General features: G+C 35.2%; 5 protein-coding genes across 7 annotated transcripts; 1 reads left to right on the top strand and 4 right to left on the bottom strand.

Annotated features, from left to right (window-relative positions):
• Positions 1 to 210: 210 nt before the first annotated feature.
• On the bottom strand, positions 211 to 3,381 carry zgc:193711 (uncharacterized protein LOC569781 homolog). Of its 2 annotated transcripts, none has more exons than XM_052557508.1 (4): positions 3,256 to 3,381; positions 907 to 956; positions 742 to 767; positions 211 to 652 (listed from the first exon to the last, which is right to left on the bottom strand). In XM_052557508.1, the coding sequence occupies exons 1-4, from the start codon at positions 3,285 to 3,287 to the stop codon at positions 323 to 325; spliced, it is 438 nt and encodes a 145-aa protein (XP_052413468.1). In that variant the 5' UTR covers positions 3,288 to 3,381; the 3' UTR covers positions 211 to 322. The 2 variants fall into 2 exon arrangements, with proteins under 2 accessions (XP_052413468.1, XP_052413467.1); XM_052557507.1 differs by having other exon boundaries at positions 211 to 655; positions 3,256 to 3,376.
• A 1,217-nt stretch (positions 3,382 to 4,598) lies between these two features.
• Positions 4,599 to 7,974, bottom strand: hspb2 (heat shock protein, alpha-crystallin-related, b2). The gene is given in 5 exon segments (XM_052557506.1): positions 4,599 to 5,050; positions 5,052 to 5,266; positions 6,716 to 6,748; positions 6,751 to 6,906; positions 7,623 to 7,974. Coding segments are annotated over 4 exon segments (504 nt in total). The 5' UTR covers positions 6,809 to 6,906; positions 7,623 to 7,974; the 3' UTR covers positions 4,599 to 4,852.
• A 258-nt stretch (positions 7,975 to 8,232) lies between these two features.
• On the top strand, positions 8,233 to 10,709 carry cryabb (crystallin, alpha B, b). The gene is made up of 3 exons (XM_052557505.1): positions 8,233 to 8,415; positions 8,905 to 9,027; positions 9,284 to 10,709. The coding sequence occupies exons 1-3, from the start codon at positions 8,233 to 8,235 to the stop codon at positions 9,485 to 9,487; spliced, it is 510 nt and encodes a 169-aa protein (XP_052413465.1). The 3' UTR covers positions 9,488 to 10,709.
• A 775-nt stretch (positions 10,710 to 11,484) lies between these two features.
• On the bottom strand, positions 11,485 to 13,366 carry cfap68 (cilia and flagella associated protein 68). 2 transcript variants are annotated; one of them, XM_052557509.1, is made up of 5 exons: positions 13,255 to 13,366; positions 13,063 to 13,156; positions 12,417 to 12,669; positions 11,909 to 11,978; positions 11,485 to 11,783 (listed from the first exon to the last, which is right to left on the bottom strand). In XM_052557509.1, exons 3-5 carry the CDS (start codon positions 12,660 to 12,662, stop codon positions 11,662 to 11,664), a joined length of 438 nt encoding a protein of 145 aa, XP_052413469.1. In that variant the 5' UTR covers positions 12,663 to 12,669; positions 13,063 to 13,156; positions 13,255 to 13,366; the 3' UTR covers positions 11,485 to 11,661. The 2 variants fall into 2 exon arrangements, with proteins under 2 accessions (XP_052413469.1, XP_052413470.1); XM_052557510.1 differs by lacking the exon at positions 13,255 to 13,366 and having other exon boundaries at positions 13,063 to 13,222.
• Positions 13,286 to 14,653, bottom strand: mia (MIA SH3 domain containing). Its single transcript, XM_052557511.1, has 4 exons — positions 14,496 to 14,653; positions 13,897 to 14,030; positions 13,635 to 13,745; positions 13,286 to 13,519 (listed from the first exon to the last, which is right to left on the bottom strand). Exons 1-4 carry the CDS (start codon positions 14,623 to 14,625, stop codon positions 13,496 to 13,498), a joined length of 399 nt encoding a protein of 132 aa, XP_052413471.1. The 5' UTR covers positions 14,626 to 14,653; the 3' UTR covers positions 13,286 to 13,495.
• Between the last annotated feature and the right edge of the window lie 1,221 nt (positions 14,654 to 15,874).

Consider the following 15,874-nt stretch of genomic DNA (forward strand, 5'->3'; position numbering starts at 1 on the left):
GTCATGGCACCAACTTCTTTTGTTTTCACTTGACTAGAAATCTTTTCCAGAGAACAATCCCTTCTAGTCAGAATAAACCACAAAGTGAACCTGACATTAGCTGGCTACACAAGACTATATGATTACTATAAATGGACTTTTAATTAATAATCCAGTTGGCTGAAAATATATTATGTATTTTGATTTGCAGAAATGATATCATAGGCTATATATTTTAAACAAACAACCTCTTTATGGCACTGGAATGCCTTGTTCAAAGGTACAATAGTAAAACAGCAGGATAGAATAATACAAAAATACACGGAAATGTGTTTTTGTTTGTTCACGCCATAACTGCTCGTTTTGAGTGGACATTCTTCCTGTGAGAAAAGCTCATGTTTGGTCTCTGTAGTTCTCCAGGTGGGATGAATAAATCTGCAGGCTCAGCTGACGTCTGTGTATTCACAGTACTTTTAAAGTCTATGGTTGCATACTCCGTGACGTCGTTGTTTGAAGTCTGATTCAGTTTTGCTCTGCTGGTCGCAGTTTCAGACTGTAGGACTTGAATCTCTGCGTAGTGTAAAGCATCCTCATTCTGCTTCCGGTTTTTATTCACCTGGGCATACTGCGGTTCAGCTGACGGAAGGTCATACATGTGAGCCTCAACACGGGCCTGCTGTGAAAAAGAGTTGTTGTCGTCACAAAAACATTTGCATATATTTGCATAAAGGTTTTTTTTAGTGACCAGTTAAACCAACCCACCTGATGGGAAGGAACCGCAGTTGGACCTGTTGTAAAGATGTACGTTGAATAGTAATCAACATTAATTACAATAACGCAAGTAATAAACATTGTTTTGCTAATCAGAGAATCTTTTTCATTTGTTATCTCATAAGTGGATAGATTAGTTTTATTGTGTTTTGTTACCTTTTCTTTTTGTCTGTTTTTGTGAAAGTTTTCTTGGATTTATTCTCCATCTAAGAAAAAAAAACACATACTACAATTATTTATTTGTTCTGTAGTTCCCGAAATGAAGTTGATAACTGATAGACTTTTCCATTTTAAAAAAATTAATAAAATAAAGATGAATAAAGAGAGAAATAAAAGGCCACTTGAATGTTCATAAAGAGTGCACACTATCATGACAATATTATTAATAACCGAAGTATACCTTTTAAAAGTTTTACTTTAAACAAACAAAAAAAAACCTTTCTAATCTTTTTGTATATACAATTAACAAAAGCAAAAAGACCTCTAACTAGCTTGCTCTATTCTTTTTTTATTCTATCTGTTTTCTTTTTACTTATTATATTATTTTAAAAACCCTTGCTAAATGTACTGCGTTAAGCTAATATCATTGCTCTTTTGTTGGTTTTGATTGCTTCCATTGTCCTCGTAAAAGTCTCCTTGGATAAAAGCGTCTGCTAAATGATTAATTGTAAATGTACGGTAAGTAGGGAGGGCCATACACACCACTGAGGTCCCCAAGGTCCGAACCTTGGTATTTTTCCAATAACAGAAGTCGGAAAATAATTAACTTAGGCTATAGTAATTCTGCTTTGGTGCTACAAGGATAAAAAGCCAAGGTAACAGATCTTCTCATCTGAGATGCTTCAGCGGAAGGGGTGTGCGATTTATCGTAATTGTTGTTATAACGATGTGCGATTTGACATGATCGAGTATTTTGAAAGAAACATTCAAAACACCCATACAGAGCATACTCATTCATTATGTGAAGTCTAGACTGGTGCGCGTCATAGACATATAGGCTACTATTTACAGTCCATTCTTTCTGCATGACTCACTCTATTAAAATAAGTTTCGAACTATCACAAAATTCAAGACATGGGGGCAGAAAATGTACATATTTATACCACTTCAAATATCACTTTCACACAAAAAGTGCCAATTTGATATATTTTTTACAACAACTCAATAAACAAAAAGTTAATTAAGAGTCTTACGTTTTAGACACCATGTTGCAGGTTTTTGCTCTTTTTCCGCCAACAAAAATAATTCCAAACAAAGAATATATATATATATATATATATATATATATATATATATATATATATATATATATATATATATATATATATATATATATATATATATATATATATATATATATATTCATGTTTAATAATTTTAGACATGTGATGTGATGAGAAACTATCTTAATTTCCAGTTTGAAGCGTGCATCATTCATTCCAACATTTAGCCTAATCTGATTCTCATGTTTAAGAATCTGTTATCTTGAAAATAATTTATGCTACTACTGCTCACTGTTTTTAATGCCATTATCCAATTGATGAGCCTTAAAACATCTTAAAATGCACACATGTAGGCTAAGTCAGGAAAATCTAAATTTTCTCGGGGAAACAAGCCCCTGAACCCCCTACCAGTCTCGATTTTGAGACCTTGGTTAGAAAAACCTGCTTACGGCCCTGAAAGAAAGTAATTTTTATATTTTTATAATATCATCATGCTTTATTTTGATTTGACTTATATGCTCAGGCACAAAATACTTGATTATAACTTTAACTGTAGTGTATTATTTGATTTGACATTTGAAGTTATTTCATTTCCAATGTGTAATTGCATATTATTATTAAATGAGCGACATACAAGTTTCAACAGAAATTACATTTTAGTAAACATTTTATTTACCATAAATATTTGTCAAGTATCCATTCGGCAGACTTTAACAATATTTCTAAGACAATAGACATAATTCTGAAATTACATAAAAAGATGCACTCACGTCCTACTTAAGTGGGTCAAAAAACATTTTTAAGATAGCATTTAATACGAACCTGATCTATAATAGATTTTCAGTTAATTGTAAATAACATGAATCTAAGTGTCTGAAAACAAAAAGTGTACTTTTTTACAAGGTTAAGAGGAAGAATATTTAGCTTCCTACTTCTTTGTTGTGTTAAATGCTAATACAATACATTTCCCTCTTCTGAACAATGCAATACCTCATGAACACCAACAGCATTTGTTAAGCACTCCAACTATCAAATATGAACAGACACAGAGGATCATGTTTCTCAAAGAATAGCCTACTTAAAGGTTCACATTTGTGTTAAATAGTGAACAGATCATTTAGCAACACAAATGAATCTTGTTTAAGGCAGTTTCCTTCCCATCAAGATCCTACGCCCATGTAACAAGCACGTCATAGAACCCTGTCGCATTTGAGTAAATAAATACTGTAAACTGTACCCAGTATGTTTATCCATTTAAACATGCAAATGTTTAGCTACTCACTTATTTATTGCTTTGGTTAAACTGCTCCCCATGGCAGAGATCGTCGTCAGTGCACAGATGCCTAGAGTTGATCAGTTGCTCATTTTTCATTTCCTTGTTCCTCTGTAACTAGAGTCCTGCAGGTGTTGCTCTTAAAGAAAGCTACCTTTGTACCTTGAACTGCAACGCCCCTATCGTCGAGGCTGACCTTGAGGTCATGAATGTTTGGCAGTATCTTAAATGTTGTATATCTTTGCAGTCATTCACTCATGAACAGAATAGAATGGAAGTGATTAGGTAAAAAGAGATCCATTTCCCTGCAGAGAACTCTTGGTTTACATGGGACCTAATATGTACTACTTGCATTGTACAGTAGCTGTATTGTAATATCCACATACTTGTGAATGTAAATAGTTAAACAATCAATTTTAAGTGACATATTATGACATGTTTAGTCTTTTTAGAAAATCATTCATTAAAACTGAAGTGTGTAAGTTTGCGATGAAAAAATCTTTCTCCGATCCGGATAATATGAAGAGAAAACTGTAAGTAAACTATGGTAGACTGATTTCCCAGGAAAGTGTGAACACTGTGATCATAGTGCTTTCAAAACTTTAATGATGTTTGCTGCGCTAGCTTTCTTACTTCAAACTCACATTCAGATCTGCATCCATCCAGTTAAAAACGATTGATCGAACCAAGTCATTACAACTTTAACACCGCAACAGTGGCTCAACCAATGGCACAGCTCTGGGGTAGGGCTATCTTTATAGCCAACCAATGGCTGGTGACCTTTTCATTTTCACAATTACTGTGAGTAACAAAAAAAAAAAAAAAAAAATTATATGTCTAGCAAAAATTCACATATGGTGACAGAACCAGCAAGGTTATCCTGAGGGAACTTAACATGCGTCATAAAATTCCTGGGAGGACAGTTTTACTCCCAGATGTAAAGTGCAGCATAAATGAAGTAACTAATGTACAGTACCAGTCAAAAGTTAGAAAAAATTAAGATTTTGTTGTTGTTGTTGTTAATGTTTTTAAAGCAATAGTTAATTGAAGAAAGAAAGTCACCTACATCTTGGAAGGCCTGAGAGTGAGTAAATAAACAGCAAGTTTGCATTTTTGGTGAAGTTTTCCTCTAAAATAAGTATTTTATTCTTGTCATGTCTGCATTTATTTGATCAAAAATACAATAAAGCAGTACAATTGTGAAATATTATTACAATTTAAAATCATGTTCTTTTTATATATTAACTGTGGCAAAATTGTTGCAGAAATGCAAAACTATTAGCACATCTGAGGAATCATGTGACACTGAAGACTGATGCTGCTTAAAATATCAGCTTTACAGCAGGAATAAAATCACAATTATTCCAAACGTTCAACCTATATAACCCCAAAAGAAATCTGTAGACTTTTTCTGCACTAATTTTAGCCTGGAATCTGCAGGATTCTGTAGAATGGATTTGAACAAACTGTGAAAGGACAACACAAGTGAGAGAACTTTGAATTATTTAAAATATCCAAAATATTTAATAAATGAGCATGAAAGTGTTGGACAATTCCAACTCCATAGACTTTTCTACAGAGTTCTGCTTATATCAAGTCCATCTTATTAACTTTTGCTTTCCTTCTTGTCCACTTGAATCTTGAGCTGGTTGATTTTAGGCTCCAGGTCCTCAGTTTTTCGTGGTGCCTGGATGCACAGTATCCCGTCATGTGAGAGAGACACCTGCACCAGCAGCGGATCCACACCCATTGGTAAGTCGAATGTTCGGGTAAACTCACCACTCACAAAGCCATGCTGGTCCAATTCTCTGAGCGTGCCGCCCAGTCACATCCAACAGGTTGTCCACTGTTCGCACACTGATTTCATCCGGAGTGAACTGGCACACATCCAGCAAAACTCGAAACCAATCATCTTCAATTTCTACCTGAGAGAAGCCCTGCTCCAGCTGCTTGTTGATGCGAGGACGACTGTAGTAACCGTGGTACAGGACAGGGGCCAAAAGGTCCTTGGGACTCACTGCTGAGAAGGATAAGAAGGCAAATACGTCATAATCTCAGTTAATCATACTCTCACAACGCGTCCACGGCATGTAATTTGTCTTCATAATAAAATTAGAAACAACACAATATAAACATTTTATGATTATGCTGCATATATCAGAACTTCCTCCTTCCTGCTTGGAAGATAATATAATAATTTATTATAATAAATCCATATAACCTGAACTAACCTTGCCTTATCATTAAAATGTCAAAGCATCTCATATTTTAAGATACTTATGACCTCATGATATCATTTGATGTTTTGTTTACTTTTTTGTGCACTATATGACTTGGTGGACATCTTTTTCTTTTAATATTTTAATCAACAATGAAGCAGATTTCTTCATTTTAAAGAAAATATTGAATATAATATCCTTAATTATTTGAGTTTATTTTTAAGACTTTTTTTTCATTGTGATATCAGAACAGTTGTGTCACGCTTACACTTTAACTTAATACTTCCAGAACGGAAAAAAATCAACAACAAAAAAAGATCAAATATCTTGTTTTATTTTTTTTCTACATGTTGCTGAATGGTAGTTGCCCTACATGTATATGCCAAATGACTTAATTTTTTTAAATTCATTATTTTAATAAGCCTTTTTTTCATCATTGTGATATCAGTAGTATAACTTACTTTTCATGCCTCCATACAGGTGTATTGAAGTCTCTGTATTGCATTTTTGATATAATTTTTGAATCAAATCGAACAAAAAATCCACACAAAGAAACTAAAATCATGTCATTGACCATGAAGCAATTTGCTACTATTAATGGAAATGCATCTACTATTATATGAAAAGCTTTTCTCTCTATATTCTACTAGGAAATCTCTTCTAGAAGGCAGAAGAAATCTGCATGTCAAGTCTGTTTACAATTTGTGATGCCAGCTACAGATCAAGACTCAGGCTGCACTTACAGTTTCTATTTTAATCCTACAACACGTGGCATTTTTACACACGCTGCTCTGTTATAGCTTAACAGTGAGTGGTGTTTTCACAGTTGGCCTCCAAACCTGCTGCAAACTTGTTTGATAAGATCAGCTCATAATCAGTCATGAAGAGGACAAGAGGTTTTTTTGGTCATGTCATGTGTGGAATTCTAAATATAAATTGTTACTGAGGCATCACATTTCACTACTGTCATAGTATAAGTGCTAATATGGATGTTTTGCAATTATATATTTATTAGCTATAGGCTGACCCTCTGACAATCAAAATGTTTTTTTGTTGTTGTTGTTTTTTTTGGTATGTGGTAAAATCAAATAGATGGGAACTGCTTTAAAACATTTTTAAAGTCATTGGGACAGCATGATAGCCTGCAATATATAAAAATACAAGTGTATGTGTACAATGTACACATACAGGATGTTTTGCCTCAGAATGTTGTATATTTCTATTATATTCAAGACTCTAATTTTACTGACCTTCTGCAAAGTTCTGATCATAGATTCGAGGGGTGAACACATCTCGTAATCCACACTCATTGGGTAGGCATGAGGAACGGTTCGGTCAGCCATTCTGACCTCTGTAGCAGGTTGACAAGATAACGGAAGAATTCACTGGATTGACAGACTTCAGTTACACTCATTTTCGGAGTGTGAGAGGAGCAGGAAGGCTAGAAAGGGAGAGGGGTGGAAAGAACAGTAGGGGAAAGGAGAAGTGAGATAGACACACTTGAGACAGGACGGTGATAAATCTAACTACGAATAGCTTTTAGTAAACACTGTAGACCTGCATTGCTCATATAGGAGGACATACTGTATACTGTACACAAATGCATGGGTTTAGTGATAGACTCAAAAAACAAAACAGTCTTACAGTTCTAGATCTCAAAGTAAAAAAAGATTGCTATTTCAACTCTTGCAAAATCTTGTTTGGAATAGGCCTTAAGATAAAACATTAAAATAAAATGAAATAACATGAATGTACTTCATAACAGCATTATGTTAATCAGTCAAAATGTTATTTGCAGCATAAATAATAATAATAATATATATATATATATATATATATATATATATATATATATATATATATATATATATATATATATATATATATATATTTATTTATTTGACAACAATAATAAATCATTTCTCAATGCATAATGAAAATCTTAATTATAGTTGAATTGAATTGTATAATTTATTTTTTATTTTTTATGCAGCCTTTACAGCCACATTTTGTGTCAAACAATCAACATTTTTTACTAAGTTCATTATTGTAATTTTTTTCTTGCTAAAAGTGAACTAAAAGTGCACCAAATTCACAAAATGTTTTATTTTTAATTTTAAAATATTCTCTGAGAGCACAGCGACCGAGAATGCTTACCCCGCTAAAATGATGATGTCCGATCAGCGTGCCAGCTCAAGTAAGCCGTGTACACACTGCCCAGCCGAGGGCTCGTTCATGGGGATTGACTCTGTATGGTGTTTAGCCTGGCACAGTGATCTCAGCCACATTCACTGTCAGATTCAGTAAAGACTAAACCTCCAAAGGGGCTCAGAACCTAAATATGCACGGGCACATCACCTCATGGGCATCCTAATCTGTGCTGGCATCAAATGAGCCACAGCTGGATGCACCAGAATGCCAAGCAACTACTGACTTTCCTCAGTGTTGGCAGGTTCAGCGTAGTTTCCAGTGCAGTGAACACAAGGGACCATCAGCACTATTGGGGGCTTGCACTGTAATCCAGTTGGTATCTGACTGAATTGAAATCTGATCAGCTCTTTGGATAAATACAGAGAGTGATGGTTGGAAGAGGGGACAGGGTGGCAAGAACAGGACAGTGGGAGGGCCAAAGTGAAAGAGGCAAAGGCAGACAAACTGTTTACATCATTATTCCAGAAAGATCCACAGGCCGTCTGTGTTGCTCTATTTAAGCGCGCAGACAGAAGGGACGGCAGTTTTCTGAGTGCTGCTAAGGCCCAGACACAAAATGGACATCGCCATCCAGTATCCCTGGTTCCGTCGCTCCTTCTGGCCATCCTTCTTTCCCAGCCGGATCTTTGACCAGCACTTTGGGGATCCCATCTCTGAGGCCGACATGATTCCCTCGCTCTACTACCCACGACCTTCCTTTTTCCGCTGGCCAAGCTGGGTGGACAGCAGCCTTTCTGAAGTGAGTCTCCAATGACTTTTGTCAACGTTGTGCTTAATCTACATCAGCATTATTGTAGTTCCGTGTCTAATTTATTGAGTCGCTATCTCAAAATAAACTGGGTGTTTAGGATCTCAAAGCAAAGAGGAGGGGTCTCGTATTAACCTAAATGGTTTTAATTTGTGATAATGGCTGGCTGTACATTTTCTCCACTGTACAGTTCATATATAATGGGTGTTTGAAGTCATTTTATTATGTTAACACTGAAATTTAAGAAAACACTTCATATTATAACTATATGATAAAGTAATGAAAACCGTCCTGTCTGCAGGATAATACATTTTTTTAAGTTTAGTTTTTTCCCATTACAAGAATTTAGGGGGGCAGTTTTGAAATCACCATGAAAGAAATGTCAAAATTAATTAATTAATGATTCTTTTGAATCTGAAGTGCTAATTGTAAACATTAGATTAAACTATTAAATATATGTCATTTATTCTGTTTTCTTAGACGAAAATGGAAAAGGACTGTTTCTCGCTAAATCTGGATGTTAAACACTTTAAACCAGAGGAGCTGTCAGTGAAAATCAACGGAGATTTCATTGAAATTCATGCCAAACATGAGGATCGCCAGGTAGCAACTCACAATACATAAACACTGAACACTTCCCTGTTGAAAAAAACAACAACAACAACAGCTTATGCTGGTTTTTCAACAGGGTGTAAACTAAAACCTACCCAGACCTTTGCATGACTGGCTTTGCTGTTTAATATCCACATGTCATCACCAGCATCACTGGCCTTGTGCCGCAAGTAAACGTTGAGTTAAGCAGTGAAAGACGGACCATTCATTATCACCTGCTCAGAACGATGTTGTGCTTTCCTCGCAGGATGATCACGGTTTCGTCTCACGAGAGTTTCTAAGAAAATACCGTGTCCCTGCCGGAGTGGATCCAGCCTCTGTCACTTCCTCCCTGTCTTCTGATGGCGTTCTGTCAGTGACGGCCCCGCGCAGGCACACAGACGGCCCGGAGCGCTCCATTCCCATCACCCGTGATGACAAACCCGCCGTGGCTGGGTCTCAGAAGAAGTAAAGCTGCTAGACTTCCATGTTTCAACTTTATGTCCCTGTTTCCCCTGTCCCACTGTGCTCCTGCTACATTACAAGGGAATAACTTATTAGCCCGGTGTTTCCTGACAGGCCAAAACGTAGCTTGTCTTTGCCACAGCGGCTAGAGAAGAAACGGTTATTAGGTTGAAAACTCCATTAGCGTCAAACGAACTGTAAACACAATCTCTAAATGATGAATGTTACTTAAAAGATACACTTTTACAATAAAGTATTGTCTTCTGTTGATGACACCAAACAAAAGGGCTTTTGTATATCGTGCATCCTTGACAGCAAGACAAAGAATTTGAGTGTAGGAGTATTTTTCCCTGGCATTTCTTTTATAACAAAGACAAACAGGCAAAAATGGGCCATTGTATTAAGCTGGATCAAATGGCAAAAGTCTCTCATTATTAATGGTGTGATTTGCAGGAGAGTCAGAAAACAGGAACACTTTACAATAAGGTTCTATTACTGTTACTCAATGCATGAACTTACATTAACAATGAGCAATCTATTTCTTACAACATTTATAATCTTTGTTAACATTAATTAATAACAAATGTCATGTTGTGTTATTTCTCTGGTCCATTAAATATTATTAACAGATACAACTTTTGATGTTGAAATTAACATTAACTAAGATTAATAAATGCTTCATAAGTATTTTTCATTGTTAGTTCATGTTATAGTTAACTAATGTTAACAAATGGGAGCTTGCTGTAAAGTGTTTCTTCTGTTATTGTGTATCCGGAGTATGTTAAAATGATTTGTTTGAGATGTCACAATGGCTATTTGGTTTGAAAAAGTATGTTTATTTTGAATTTAATGATGGATTTGGGACCAGAGGACATGGTGATGGAATGTTGATATGTTCTTAAAAAGGTTACAGTAATTATGTGTTTGATGCTGATCTGGTTTTTGATTGGTTAATGTCACATTTATGCTGTGCTACTTTCGCCACTGTATTCGCATGACAATACCAGGAGCGGGGCTTTAAAACCCAAGGTTAAAGGGGGTTATGAACCTCTTTCAAGTAAAAAATATGAATATGTTGCTCAACACAGCTTTAAACGGTTAATTGTTAATTCATGGTTAAGCAGCATGAATAGCACGTGCTTATGTCACGGTGATACAGTTACAAGAACCGCTGTTACTGCAACAACTAATGAGAATGAAAGCATATTAAAGCAAGTTTATTCATCAAAGCATGGTCAAATATCTGCCTTGAGATTTATTAAATAATATATAAATGTTACTTTTGAGAGTGAGATGTCTGTGCATTTGAATAAGTGCCAAATGTTTCTATTGTTTACAATCACTGAGACGATTCGGTATCTTAGCAATGGCTCACTTATTCAACAAGCTGCTAATATCAAACTAAATCACTCACACGGTTTTTTTTTCTTTTTGATATGGAAAAGAAACATAAGCAGGTTGTAGGAAAAATATCCTTATTTCATTATTATCGGTATGTCACTCCACTAAAACAAAGGCCTGAACTACTGCATCACCCCACTAGGAGGTGCAAGTGAGAACATGGCTTTGCACCGTTCAATGCTTACATTCCTCATTAATCACAGCTGAAGCGCTGAATTAACTTATTAACGCCATTAAATAATTATCAATAAATACTTCATCCATTCGAAACCAGTGTGACTTTATTTTTATTTTATTTTACTGCATAGCGTAACTCAAAATGTTCATATTAATATTATATTATTATTATTATATAATATTAATATTATATATTAGGGAAATCAATGGTCTGACAGATATTTAGTCTGCATACAAAATATATGTTGAAATTATGAATTGCTCTGCATTTTAAACTCAAGTATTTTGAACTTTTCCAACACTATCTCATGACTAATTTGTAGGCTATGTATTTTACGAGGAGGCTAATGCGGTAAACCAAAATATAATTGAAATTGAGAACCATAATAATCGTTTTCTTTCCACTGTATGCATGATTAAAAAATAGACACATGCTTGAGCAAAACATAAGAATATTTTTTATCAATATTTGACAATGGTTCACTCACAGAAGTCGGTTAGAGGCTACTAAAGCTAATATAATTTTGGGAGCCAAATTTCTCTGCCAAAGGCTTCAGTTTGTCTCTGCTACACTCCCGCACTGAGGCTCTGTAGTCTTCCTCACTATTTCTTATGTTGAAGGCCTTTAAAGTCCAGTCTGTAGCAGGAGTTTGGCACACACTTAGTTTGTGGAGGGTCCAGCTCTGGTTGGTGGCCAGGGAAGCTTCTTGACTCTCTCTTTGGGGCTGAGAAAAGTGAAAATATAAGGTTATTTACAGTAGGTATAATTATTTTGTAGAATTCAAAATGAATTAATAAATTAAAAGTTAATAAAAGCATTTTTAAACTAAATTATTTAATAAAAACATACTTGTGTAGACCGGCCGAATGACATCTTTCTTGTAGCTGGAATAATATGTGGTTTCAAAGTAGTGGGAGAACTGAGGAGTAGCAAATTCAAGGTTATCGGACTGTTATCTGTCAGGTATTTGGACACCTAAGTGACACTTTAAAATACATGAATGTCACTGCATCTGATAACTAAAAATCAAACCTAATTTATTTTAAAGAAAGACAGCACTAGCATACTTATAAAGCAAAACATTCACAAAGTTTTAAAACAAACAATCAGTGTTCAGTGTTTAAAAAAAAAAAAGCCTTTTTGTGATTAACATGTTAAGTGGAACATATTCATAGTTCAGCAACTAGCCTATAATTGTGGTTACTGGGCTGGACAAAAAGCATTGCATATTGCTCAAAAAAGTGAAGCTGTGAAAGGAATGCAGATACTTCTTGGTTTTATATGTTATTATCTAATGCACTGAAATTCAACATTTTAAATGTGACTTACAGTCGGTATTTCACTACGCAATACCAACCTGATGCGGAAGGGGGCGTCGTAACGCCACAGCACGGCGAGTGTCAAACCTCTCCTCTGACCAGTTCCCAATGAGGGTGGCATTCGAATAAGAGTCTTCATTCGTTGAACATCGCCAACCATACTGACGAAATTTCGCCTCGTCGGTAAAATCATCCCAGACCTCAGCTTGCCCAGACGCCCGAAGCATGTGATGAAAAGGAGGGCCGTTTGTCACCCAAGAAAACTCCTTGCTTTTATTGGACATCGTGCCACTACATTTTGAGTCATAAAAGAACAGACTTTTTAAAAGTTTGCAACAGCAACAATTAGCTAAATGCCCGATAAATAGGCCTAGTTAAATATTTTGTTAACATTAACATTAACATTTTTCGCATGTGCTTTTACAAGCGTTTTTATAATTTAAAATTATATTCTTATATAGGCTATATATATATATATATATATTACATTCTCAAATAGCCTACTTATGCAATAATTTTCATCAGACAGTAACTTCACCCTAGACCACAAACATTTAAATATTTTTAATAGTCGTCCATAAGCTACATAGTTGCCTCGCCCATATTAGTACAGCCCTTAACGTTTACATTTACATTTTATTTACTTAGTTAAAAGATTTTAATGAACTGTAAACACGCACTCACCTTCAATACCAAGTAATAGCTACGCGATCCTCGAGCTGTCGTTGGTCTCCATGGAAATGCGCATGACGCAACTCGGCTAGAAACCGAGTATCTTCTGTTAAAGTCGGATGAAGATGATAAAGGCAGATGCAATCATTTATCGCTTGAGAAGTAATCGATTTTCTTTTTAGTTTTCATTGAAACTTTTCTTACCAAGAACGTCACGTGATACAAACAAACGGTGATCACTTGCAAGCAGCCAAATAGCAGCAGCTCAGCTTTATTCAAACTATTGCATCAACAAGCATTTACAGTCTAATGTCACTGATCTATATGTTTAGTAAGAAGTTTTTAATTGGAGTTGTCTACTAGAAATAAGAAATGTAGTGACAGTATAAAGTGCAGAGTGGAATCAAAAATGGTGTTTATGTTCCAGTCAAGACAGCACACCATCCTAATAGCAGTAAAAGTCCCATTTCTGAAAAGAAAAAAAAAGAGTATAATTAACCTTAAATGTCAGTTTTTTACTACATGTATTTGTCAGTGCGTCAGTTTGTTTTTGTTTATCATAGACAAAAGATTGAGCTACACACATCAGTCTGGACCTCAACCTCAGCGGGCATCAAGGCATGCGTCTCTTCAACAACACTGCTGGGGAAATATCCCAGACGAGCTTCCTGCTCTCCATAATATGACCCTTGAACCTACACAAACAGTTATCTTCAGTTATACTTTGTAACTTCATTGTCAGAGGGGGAAAGCATTTGTTTTTGCACACTTTGTCAATACGAGAAAATCATGCAAGTTTTAATTATTAAAATACTGCAACTGAGTTCACTCAGTAATACAGCTTACACTGCCAGCCCAAAAGAGATTCCCACGGTCTTTCAGCATGGCGTACACATAGACAGACTGGCCTTGGTGGATGTGAATGAAGCGACAGTCTTGAGGGTAATAATCCTGCAGAGCTCTAGCGATGAGAATGGGATCTGTGAATGCACAGATGGTTATTATAACAATTGTATCACTACTATTTAAATGTATTTTATTTTATTTTAAACCTTATGTATAGCCTAAAGAAAAAAAAATATATATATAATTTTTTTTATCAAAAAAACTCTGACTTTGACAAATTCAACAAATTCTTATTATAATTTTTAACAGTAATTATTAATCTGATTTTTCACTTTATGTTAGCCCAGGTCCAATAAATAGTAATAAGAACTTTAGATTAAATAATGCATCAGTAAATATTAATATTTAAATGAACATTTAATAAAATATATATCATTGTTTTGATGTTATTTAATGTTAAATAATGTTAACAAATTGAACCTCATAAAGTGTTTATGTTGAAATGCAACATTTAAAAGAAAACACTAAAAGAAAAACTATCCTGAAAGTTTTCTACAGTTAATATGTTAGAGTTAAATCAGCTGCTTTGCATTACTCACGGCTACACTCTGAATCGGCGCATAACTTCTTGTCCGAGAGTTTTGACATCTGCCTGCCAGCCTGAGTGTTCAGTGGCAGGAGGCCACACAGCACCAGGAGAAGGGTCCAGTTAGCACCGTGTTTCTCCATCTCTGTGTTACTTATTCAATGCTTGAACAGGACTAAAGCTCGAGTGGGAGGGGCCAGTTGAGGCCAAGCCCCGCCCATTTTCAGAAAGTAGACATGTAATCCATATAATAACAGGAAACATTGCAGTAACACTCCACTCAAATGAAGCATGTTTATAGAACACAAGTTATTTTTGTAGGTGGTTCTTGTGTTACAGCTGTAAGCCAAGATTCAAAGCAGAGCACATAGCTGTAACTAGCTTCATTCAGGGTCTGTAAGAGAAAAATATGAAATCAAGAAAACAGGAAGTATTGCTGCAAGTTTCACAGACTCTCACTTGTGTAGATATTACTAATCCTATCTGAATCCACAAACAGTTCATTATAACCACGGAAAGGGACATAGCCAGGCCACGGGTCCCATAGCACCTAGTTACTGCGGCTGAGGCCTTTGCCAGGGGTTGAACAACCTGTCCTTTCACAGCAGCAAAAATCAACACTCGCTTTGGTTCAGAGGATTCCTTATGCTCTCTCTGAGCCACCTCCATATTTGGATTACCTTGAAATATCAAAAAGAGTCCAACAAAACTAATTTTACATTGCAAATCCAATACTTTACTAAGTGAAATCTTGATCTCCAGTTATCTATCAAGAAGAAGATGATTGTCTGCAACTAGAAGCTGCTCCCTCCAAAGTGGCAGCACTGAGCAGGTTACCTAACAGCCCCTGAATGGGTGCTTTTATGATGAGAAATGTTATGACAGTCTGCATAACGTCTGACACTTACAGCAATTCAGAGAGAATTATAAAATGATCTTTGAACACTCTGAAGCATGTTGTAGTAATACAATGTAGAGATTCATTAATTGAAAGTTTTATGAAAGTTTTAATACATAAGCACAATCCTTTGTTATATAATTTCTTTAACGTGGGAAAAATGTATTAATCTTTCAATGCTTTATGTAAAGAATTATGATAACACAAAAGAAAATAGAGACAAAGTTAAAATATTAAAAATGTATATATTTATTTTTATTAAGATAAAAACTAAAATAAGACAGTAAAGTTCACTGGAAAGTTTCTTATGAAACCGAATAGAGATTAAAGTCCAGAATTGTCTTTTTTAGTAATCCTTATAATTTAGTTCAGCTTAATTGGCAAAATTCAGATTTGAAATGTAGATACATTTTGATTGTGCTTTTTCGACATCTACAATAATGTAAATTAATATTCACCAAAGATAATTGTAAAAATAATAATTTGTGACACAT

The sequence above is a fragment of the Carassius gibelio genome, chromosome B5 (genome assembly GCF_023724105.1).
Source record: "Carassius gibelio isolate Cgi1373 ecotype wild population from Czech Republic chromosome B5, carGib1.2-hapl.c, whole genome shotgun sequence".
NCBI classification, from domain to species: domain Eukaryota; kingdom Metazoa; phylum Chordata; class Actinopteri; order Cypriniformes; family Cyprinidae; genus Carassius; species Carassius gibelio.